At 31.6% G+C, this 11,133-nt stretch overlaps 1 protein-coding gene across 2 annotated transcripts; it reads right to left on the bottom strand.

The window, feature by feature from the left end:
• Nucleotides 1-5,391: 5,391 nt before the first annotated feature.
• On the bottom strand, nucleotides 5,392-7,631 carry LOC108211186 (nudix hydrolase 17, mitochondrial). Of its 2 annotated transcripts, XM_017382716.2 has the most exons (6): nucleotides 7,532-7,631; nucleotides 7,334-7,443; nucleotides 6,711-6,804; nucleotides 6,503-6,586; nucleotides 5,719-5,847; nucleotides 5,392-5,623 (listed from the first exon to the last, which is right to left on the bottom strand). In XM_017382716.2, exons 2-6 carry the CDS (start codon nucleotides 7,405-7,407, stop codon nucleotides 5,507-5,509), a joined length of 498 nt encoding a protein of 165 aa, XP_017238205.1. In that variant the 5' UTR covers nucleotides 7,408-7,443; nucleotides 7,532-7,631; the 3' UTR covers nucleotides 5,392-5,506. The 2 variants fall into 2 exon arrangements, with proteins under 2 accessions (XP_017238205.1, XP_063941710.1); XM_064085640.1 differs by lacking the exon at nucleotides 7,532-7,631 and having other exon boundaries at nucleotides 7,334-7,525.
• Between the last annotated feature and the right edge of the window lie 3,502 nt (nucleotides 7,632-11,133).

Here is an 11,133-nt window from a genome sequence, read left to right as displayed (position 1 = left end):
ATGTCCTAAATCACTAAAACATCATATTTTATATTACATTTGAGATTCCAACTAGGACACTACTGGACTTGCTCTAATATCTTAGCTCATGACTCTCTTCACATAGTACTTACCTAAAGAGTTCTGTTTTGTCGATGATGATGGTGACAATGATCTAAAACGGAGATATCAAACTCCAATAGGTACTTTGATTGATGAGTGACCATGATCTTTATCGCAAATGCATTTGTCAATTACTGAGCTGAACCTTTTTCTTAAAGCATAACACCATAACACTCAAAATCTCTGTAAAACTTATTTTTCTTATAAATAATTTCAATTTATAAGTAATAAACCTTTTTTTAAGTCAAGATCGTGCTAATGAATTCTTCTGGATGAATACTAAGTTACTAAGAGCAAATCTAATGCAATCCTATAGAATGTGCTATTTTTATAATATAGCATCATTTATAAAACTTAACACTCCAATACAATGCTATATGAGATGATAAAATTGAAAAATGCTATACTTGATTCTAAATATAGAATCAAGTATAGATATAATTGTCACATTGACAATGTAAATGATAATTTAAAAGAAAACGAATACAAAAACAATTTTAATTTAATTTTTTGTACTTATGTTTATATTTTACATCTATTTGGTTTTATTTTAAAACCATACATCAGAGTATGAAAATTATTTTAATATTAATATGTATTTTTTCGATTTTATATTATAACAATTGTTACATCTATTTTAATTTTAATTTTAACATTAGACTTGTTCTAACAAATACTAAAACTTTAATTCTCACTTAATTAGACTAAAATCTGGCAGTACTATGAGCGAGTACAGGGTATCTATACAATTGGCAGTATAATGAGTGAAGGATTTTATGGTCGTGCTGCCATGGCCCTAGCCAACGCCATTGTCTCCCAAATGTTAAAGACCGTGACAGCACAAAAGATTTATTATACTCTCTACAACACTTACTCCTAATCACATATAAATCCACACACACATTCCAGCTGTAAGATTCAACGCAAAATTATATATATGCCTACCATCATCAGACCGTTGCTAGTAGAACATGGGTAGCCTGGATCTCCTACCACCGCCTTTGTTTTTTATTTTGTGGTCCCGTTTTTCATCCTAATTAATTATTTCATCGTCATTTTTCAATACAAAACTACTATCACGCTGCAATTTGGTATTATATATGCATCGCTCAATTTATTCGTTGAAAATAAAATAAGTTTCGATAATGTAGGCTTACCTATGATCTAAATAGATTATTTTGACGTGTTCGGTGAACCAGATTTATATTTCTTCCCGAGTCGAGTAACCAAATTTACATCACCGACTCTCCCCACCGACACTCGAAAAGAAGTTGGAAAGATAGATAAAATAGATAAAATTAATGGGGGAAAAATAAATGAAAGGTGAAAGTAATATGTAATTCCATTGTCCATTTATTCCTGCTAGCTCACACCTACTTTAACCAGCCGGATGAATGTAACCAAACTCCAGAGTTTTTATGGTGTTAACGTGCTTCTACATCTCACTGTCTTCGTACATGCTTAGGCAATTATAAGATTGCGTATATCTTATCCTCCACGTATAATTTTGTACTCCGGCTGCGTTTTACATCACTAATATCCTGAAATCGAACAGAACCGAACCGTTGTATTAAGTGGTATCCTATATCTAAAACAAGAGGAACAGAATCGAGTGTCTGATGCACACACTACACAATCAAGGCCAAAGGTAGAGGCTGGTCAATTGTCAATATTATAGCATATTTCATTGTCACTGCAAGTGTATATCGCCCTCATTTTAAGCTAATAAAGATATTTCAGTGTACTTGAGTAGTGCAGTATGCAAAACAATGTCTACACATCTGTACAAAAATTTTCGGATCCGATTATATTAACGGCATACTGGTTTAGCAATTGATTTCCGAGTATCACGCAAAGAAAAATTTTCTAATGCATGAAGTTAAAGTAAGATTGAGGCGTGTATGTGTGTGATGAGTGTCTACATTATTCACCTAGTCTATACAATAATAAACCAGGTCCATCAAAGTTAGTTATACAAATGTAAAACTCTAATTAAATACTTATTAATTGCAGGGGTGGTCTTCGTTATAGCTGACCAAATCTGGCACCCGTATTACTGTATTAATGTTGTTCTGATTTATATTCTAGCTTTATGTCCTCCACGATCGATCCAGGACTATTGATAGCTCGTCTTCTACATATAACATATTCAGGTAAACTCTGCAAGACGTTGATCAGTGATCAATAAGACGCGGACTAGATTCGCCTAATGTTCAGATAAGTAATAATTATTAATTAATCCCCATCCAGCGCTAAAAAAACGCCGGACATATTAAAATTTTAATATGATCCTGACTGCTGGATATGCATCCAACGGCTCAAAATCTGTGTGTTACCTAAGTGTTCCACGGCCATTAATGGATATGGACCGCTACCCTTAGTATAAAATTCTGAAAAACATGCACGCATTTTCTTTCGATATAAAACATTTTTCCTCAAGTTAATCAGCAATCTTAAGAACCGCTAATGTTACAAGTCGAGAAAAACCTGATCCACATTGAAACTTGGCAACTTCAGCTATATGCTAAATGCCTAATTTTTTATAAATACAAGAGAAAAGGTAGAACCAAGAAAGGGCCTGGGCTTCAAAGTTGGGACAACAAAAGAAACAACAACAATGTGTCCGCCGATCACAGTCCTCTTCGGTTAAAAAGCGGAACTAGCTCCCACAGTCTTACTATATAAATTTTATTACAGGCCCAAACGAATACCGTATTTGCAACTTACAAAACCTTTCATTTCCCTGGCACAAGAGGCCCAAGCAAATATTTTTATTTATTTATTTGCACTATTCTACAACTATTGATTTATTTATCTGCAACTATTGATTTATTTGCACGCCTCAAATTCATTTTATTTAATCGTTTAGTAAAATTCAATTATGCATAGTCATCACATGAAAATAAGTAAATATACAATTCTACATATAAGAAATCAATATTCTACAGCTTACATATTCTTGAAAAATATTATCTCCTTATATATTGACAAAATTGCACATCCATTCATATCGTTAAGAAAAATATCATCACAAGTCATTGCAAATTTGATTATTATGCAAACCATGTTGTTATTGCAGAATATATATGGTTTCCGAAATTTCCAAACTTCTTTTTTCATGAAAATTATTAGATTCATCTCATCAGAAAATCATAAATAAAAATAATAAAAATCTCAGTATAACACTTCATTTATATAAAGTTAGACCTATGATTACAAAATTACTCATGAAATGTCTATAGATCAGATATGCATAAGACAAGACATCCTATTCCGTGACGTTTTATCTACCACTTTAAATCGAAACAAACGAGTTGAGAAGGACTCCCCCCAACTCCACCCCCAGTTTTTTTTCTAAATCTACTATAGAAACAATTACTACAAGACATGCAGTAAACTACGACCACAAGTGGCCAGGGAAATTTCCTCAGGATGTTCCAGGACGCGCCCTTGTAAGAGATTGGAGCCACAGATTCCTTTTTCATGATCCCTACAACAATAATTGTTCAACGACAGAGAAAACGATCTCTTTCTCCTAGTCCTAGTACAGTAATTGGAAGGTGATCTTTCATTTATGAACAAATTAGCGAGTAAAATACGCTTTTAGAGGATACAACACTTGCATATATATATGTAAAATACTTGATACGCGGTTGCGTTATAAACTCTTACTTGTAGGATAATTCGTTGAATCGATTTGGAATATCCAGTATCTCGGCGTATATCAGTCTTGAAAATATAACATATTGAAAATGATTCAAATCTGACGGAAAGATTAAATACAAATAAATTATGATCTCGGATATGAGTACTATGTATCCACTGAGATTAGATATTATATTACGATCTTATATGAATATCCGATAATGATCCTTGATTCATATTCGATTCCAACTCATATACAAATTATATTTCTATACATATGGTGAGTTAGGTGTAAATCACATATGTCAATTAGTCTATTCCAGAACAAAAAAAAAAACAATATAGATAATTAGATATAATTATTAAATAACCAGTCCCTATGAGAATAGTAAGCTAATGCACTAATATAGTACAAGCTTATGTCTAATATATTATCATAACGGCTAAATGCTTTTTTAACCCTTAATGTTTGGGGATGCACCAATATGACCTCAATATTTTAACTCGACCGATTCAACCCTCTAAGAATCTGATATGTTCCGATTAGTCCTCATACCAAAAAAAAAGGGTATACTCCCTCCGTTTCAAAATACATGTCCACTTTAGAAGAAAAAAAATTGTTTCAAAATATTTGTCCACTTCAACTCTTAATGTAAATTTATATTTTCAAAATCAACTCTCCTTCACATATTACTAATTTATATTTCCAAGATCTACTATACACCATATATTATGTTCAATTAATAACTTAATACACCTCTTTTTTCTCACAATACACTTTTCTTAAACTGTGTGATTTTTTTTAAAGTGAACATATAATTTGAAACGGAAGGAGTATAACGGATGAACAACCATGACATTTCACACTCGTGAGGGTTAAAGTGACATTAAATATTGAGAGTTAAAAGGAACATCTAATGTATTCTAATGCATTCTTTAGAGATTAAAGGAACATCTAATATAGTATTCTTTGATGGTTTAAAAGAATGAGCAAATTTTATCTTCAATAGTAATTGTCAAGTTTACCTTTCATTATATACTGTTTTTTGGCTTTATACCGGTAAAGGGCTAATCGGAACATATCAGATACTTAGAAAGTTGAATCGGCCGAGATAAAATATTGAGGCCGCATCGGTACACATACCCAAACATTGAGGGTTAAAAGGGTATTAAGCCCGTTCATAAATTTTATGTGATAAAGTTGAGGAAACATAGACATGAATTAGAGTATAATCAATATATATATCTTATTTTTTAATATTTGTAAATTATATATTATATTTATATATATATCAATTTGCGATTTAGTTTTTGTGATTTTTTAAAATCAAATCATCAGCCAACTCGCAAATACGTGGTTTGCACAACAATCAATTCGCAATCAAATTGTATTTTACGATTATCCCTAAAATGCAATTCGATTTTTACGATTATTTGCAAAATACAATTCGGTTGCGAGTGGCGCGAGTAGTTGACGCGGTTAAGCGAATTATTTGTACGGCCCTAGAAGATACAAACACTAAGACGAATATAAACTTACTCTGCAGGCCCCCTCAGTTTTTTTTCTTCTATATGTTCTCATCTCTCTAGCATATGAACCTTAACAGATCTCCCTATACCCTCTAGAAAACAAGATGATGAAGGTTGCTTGGGAAAATAAGGATGTCTAGGTATTAAATTTCTGCAATTAACCATTACCCCGAATATCTTTAAGAGTGGACAACAGTAAACTATTTACAAGTTGGGAGATTCTTATAAATTATAGGGCAGCATCCAACTCTTGCTTCTGTGGAGATGTGAAACGGTCTACTAATAAATCCAGAGCTGCTTTCATCCACCACTGTTGGCAAACTTTTTTAGCATCAGAGGCGCTCATCTGTATGGATAAACATTGCATTTACGATTAAAAATGTTGTTAGAGAAAACAAACTCCAGTAGAAGGAGATCGCAACATAGAGTATTTAAACTTACCCATTCTCTGCTACGAATGTCTTTCTCAGGCCATGAATCCAGTTGTTCCTCAACACATAAAGGAAACATGTGTCCCTCATGATAAACATCACTTCCGTTGCTTTTGAAAATCCAATTTCCTAATTTCTTCTGCGGTGCCATGGTTATTATTGTTAGATTCATGGAAAATATAGTAAACCTCCTTCGCTTGCACATTATAAGTTATATAAGTGTCCCACAAAGCAAGAACTCTTAGTTCCACTAAATTCTTCTTGACCATTCTTGTTGTAAATATATCAACATGTAAAAGAATTATTTTAGTATTATGTGTTCACATATCTTTATAATAAACATGTTTTTCCATGTACCAAAAAGCACGGGAAGGAGATAGGGCAATGAATGGATCTCCTAAACATAGGGACCATGGACATAATTGTAGATTCTAGGCAGGCCTTGAGTGGGCACTTCAAATTTTCCTTTAAGTTGTTCTAATATCATTGTAAATAATTAACCTCAGTCAATAATTAGTATCATGATAGCAAAAATCCTGCATGAATTAGTTGAGGGAGATACTTCACTTCAAAGGCTAACTAGTTCTGATATTTCTAGCTCTATAGTAAAGTACAAACAACATTTTTCAATCTTCAATTGAGCCGCCAAGGACCCTTGACAGATTACTCAGGTGTATGCAGTAGCCTAGCCCTTGCTTTAGATCATATATGAAGTTCATCTAATGCTTGGAAAAACCATATTTCAATTAATAACAGAACTGGTTCCAGAAAAAACATTCGAAAGACAAACTAACCTCAATAATGCCTTTCACCCCAGCTTCTTCCTCTGTCTCTCGCAAGGCCGCATCCTCAATAGATTCGTCATTTTCCCAACCTCCCTAATAACACACAAGCAGATAATGCGAGTGAAAAAAAAGCAATGTCCATAACTGAACTACCCAGATTCATATTCAATTATTTATAAGCTAATAGCGGAAATTATACAACTGATGAAGGAAGTACCTTGGGGAACAGCATGCCCTTGCCTTTCCTTTGTGAACTAATCATTAATACTTCAAAGTCTTTTCCATTCTCTACAACTCTATATGGTATACATCTGCAGACACATATAATTAGAAGTTAATAATTAACAAAAAAAACAAAAAAGAAGCAAAATTATTGCATTACGTAGGACGCAGTTATTTTCCACCTTCACATGCTCGAATAAAGCCTTATGACGGTGTACAAAGCTCTTGCATCAATATGCAAATATGCCGTTGCATTTCTTTATATGAAAAATACCAATTTTCATAGTTTTAATCATAACCCTGATCGATAATAAGCAGATACTTGACCATATCATCGAACACCGATTTATAGATGTATGATCGCTTATTTTGAAAAGAAAGACCTCAGAGTGGAGCATGGTCCTTTTAAAAGCTAGATTCTTTCTTTAAAACAGGGAATATTCCAAATTAAAAAAACAAAAAAAAACAGAAATGTGCTGATTACTAAAAAAACATGATATACTTGATTACAATCACACACACAAGCGCAAAGTGAAACAAGAAATGAAAAATAATAATGATCAACATAATGAACCAATTGAGGTTAAGACATAAGATAAAGATTAAGAGGGAACAAACCCCACGACTTGGCGACTGCCTTTGTAATAACGCTGCAAATGCCTTCCATTTCGAGCTTCCAAAGCTACCACCATCTTGTGATTCTGAAGAATATACTTGTTGAAGAAAGCCTTAAAAGAGATGATGAGTTAGACAAGTTTATCCAAAAGGGAACTAGTTGTATTATGAGGTGGTAAGAGAAAAACTGGTGAAACTTACTTGCCCATGACCTCAGTCTCTGTTATCTTTATAGGACTATACAACAACCTGCAGCTCTTGCCTCTTTCGGTACTTCTATCTTAATTAATAATTATATCACTTTTTCTAGTGGGAAAAAATAAAAATATAAGGTAGGGTTGGTGCGTCGATTTTACTAAAATTTTCGAGTTTAATTTTTAATTTATTTGTAGAAATATTTTATCAACTTAGTTAATTTATTTATTTTAATTTATTTAAACGTTTCTATTTATTTAAAAGATCTTGATATAAATCAGTAGCTCATCAGTTAATTTTGATTACAATGACTTCAAATAGAAAACGAACGGCAACAAAATGCAGAGTGAGTGGGTCTTTTACACGTGTCACTGACGCAGCACCCTGCTGATTAGTACTACTTTCTTCAGCTTTATCGCGCTATAACAAAAAAGCTTAATAATTTATTTTAAACGAGAATTTCCAAATTCTAGTCTGGTTCTTCGATTTTCTGAATTATAAACGTGATTCTTATCTTTTTATGAATAAATATTTTACTTTCTACTTTACATAAATATATAAATATGTTAAGGTATCTCTGATGAGTTGGTTATAACTGTCGGCTAAATTAAATCTTTAAGATATTAGGTAAAATTTGCTCAACCTGCAAGATATTCTGCTTCGATGGTGTTGGGTATATTAATTGATTATAATTTAAAAATCGTATGTTATTAATATTTAGATTGTTATAAAATAAAATATATCAGTTTGGGTACTGTTTGGGGCTGCTGTTGCAGACAACAACAACAACAGTTCTTTGCTGAAAAGCTGCTTGGTAAATCTAAAAGCAGCTTTTCTGAACAGGAGTTTTTAACTGAAAAATTGCTTTTTGAAAAAGCAGGTCGTCCCATGTTTTTGGAAAAGCTGTTTTAGCTTTTGCAGGAAACTGATACAAATTTCATTATTAAAACTCACCAAAAAAATTATTTTTTTATATTATAACTCAAAATAAGCAAATATAAAAAAAAAAATACCGAACAATTATCTGAAATCAATAACATCACTTTGTTTACCAGCATTTTCTCTGACAGGACAACAATTTTTAACAGTGAGCATGCGGTAGTAAATGATGTGTAATCTTTCGATAGATCTCTTACCGGCCAATAGAAGTTCAACATATATAATCGTTCATAAAATATTAGCTAAAATTATAGACAAATGATGGAAATGATTGGAGTGAATTTTTATAAGAGATTGACTATATTTTTTATTTTTATAATATCAACTCATATTTTAGCTAAAGATTCTTCATTCATCAAATTTTACATTGTCTATATACATTCATTCTAACGATTAGAGTTGATACAAACAAAATTTGTTGGAGTAGAACTCCTGCATCGCTGCATCATTATTCACTTTATTCTAGGAAGCTGTTGTTCCATACACACGATGAACACACGAATAACTTGTAAACAGATAATTTCACGTAGACTTTACATGTCTTTCCTTACTCTTTTCTGTTTAATTTTATTTTTTATAATTTTTATTATATTACGTGCATAAGAACACGAGCTTAATTATTTGCAGATTCACGTTGTTTTGATGAAGATTCGGAGGAAATGAATCAACTACCCAAACTTCAAAATTTGGTTATCGGATGTCAATTTCATAAGCACAACCACAAGGGGTCTTCCAGAAAAAACACAAGCACAAGGTCGACTCGTTCAACTACAGAAGACCCGGTAGTCGATACTAGATGGACAAGACGTGCTTGCTTGTAATAACACAAATTGCGGCTCGTCTCTTTTTCTCGTGTTTCCTCTGACCTTGCCGTGTTGTATAGTAGGGTCAAATTTCTCGAATCAAATTATTTGATATTTGGATACCTTCCGATAGTTAAAATCCGGATTTAGTTGAACTCGTGATAACTGTTGGTCGACAGCTCGTGGTTTTGTTGCCAAATATTCTAGAACCGTTTTTGGGTTACAAAAACATTTTCAAACCATAAATATAATATTTTACGTTTAATTTTTTATTAACCTAAATATCATTTAATTTTGAACTAAAATGGGTAATCAGGTCAGATTAATATCTTGCATTTTGAATATTTGAGAAGGCACTGGAAATATTTCCAACCGTATTTTGATACTATACTTGCAATTTTTATTTGAAATTATTTACCGATGATGAATAAAATCTTTTAAATGATATCCTTCAAATCATAAAGTTTACTAATTTAGAGAGTTTATCATATAAGAAATTATTATAATTAGTTTTTAATGTGTCATCATAAATTATATACATTTTTAAATGATATATTAGCATTGATATTACACTATGGGGTCAAAACATACATATAAATTATAAAAAAAAATATTCTAAATTGATGAAATTTTATAATTAACATAATATAAAAGATTTCACCAAGATGAATTAAAAATGACTTAGACAATGAGACGTGACGTGGAAGTGACTTAATATTAAAAAATTGCCCAAATAAGCACAAAAAATATTTTTCATGTGTATAAATTAAGTAAATAAATATATACAGTAGTTGAAAATATTGATGAGAAAGTTGGGATCGATATTCTATATTAATATTTTTTAAATATATTATTTATCATGATAAAAAGATTGTTTGATTTCAGACTACAAAACATACCTTCTTATAAATGTATAATTATCCATTTTTAAAAAATATTAGTTTAGAGTAACAACCCTGTAAATTGTGATGACCCTATTGAGTATTGACGGGCCACGGTGTTGATTAATTGCAAATTTCAAGGACTCATTTTATTCGACTTCTCTAGGCCCATTAACCGGCGACGAGAAAGCCCAAATCAGTTGATTTTTTTCTGCGAGTTCTTCGTCAAAGCTTGCTGATGGACTGACACGACGGTTAATTAATCTCAAATGAGATGGGGCAGACAGGATAATCAAATTGAAACCTGCAATTTGTTTTTTTTTTTTTTTAAACCTGTACATCTAGAATAATCGACAAAATAAAATAGACAGGAAGTAAATTTTACGAGTCCAATCTAACTAGGCACGTCGGTTGCACTCGTTTAAACCAAACAATTCTTGTGTAACAAAATTCGGCTGATCCAATCTATCACTTTTTTTTAGAGATACGTCACATATATATATAAAAAAAAATTATATATCATCTTATAATCTAAAATATTATATCATATTACGTTAATTCTCTTTCATTTTTTAATGTCAGATCGTTGAGCGATTTAAACCATAAATACCGTTTCATGTAATATTTCATCCTAACACGTCAAATTATGTTATACTCCCTCCATCCCAAATTAGATGAACTAGTTGACTTTGCGCACGTAACTTAATGTGCATTGATCGGATAGTTGTGAAATTTATTTTTTTAATTTTTCTTTTGTAAATAAAAATTTCATATTTAAATTTTTATTTGTAAAAATAAAATTTCAAAAACAAGTAATGTAGCTATGCGGTCAATGGACTTTAAAGTGCGTGCTCGAAGTCAACAAGCTCATCTAATTTGGGATGGAGGGAGTATATTGTAGCAATTTTCATATCTAATTACAATATATATATATATATATATATATATATATATATATATATATATATCATTTTCTTTTCAAGAA

This window comes from Daucus carota, chromosome 1, assembly GCF_001625215.2.
Source record: "Daucus carota subsp. sativus chromosome 1, DH1 v3.0, whole genome shotgun sequence".
Lineage (NCBI taxonomy): Eukaryota > Viridiplantae > Streptophyta > Magnoliopsida > Apiales > Apiaceae > Daucus > Daucus carota.
Note: the sequence above shows the minus strand (reverse complement) of the source record. Positions and strands in the feature narration are given on the sequence as shown.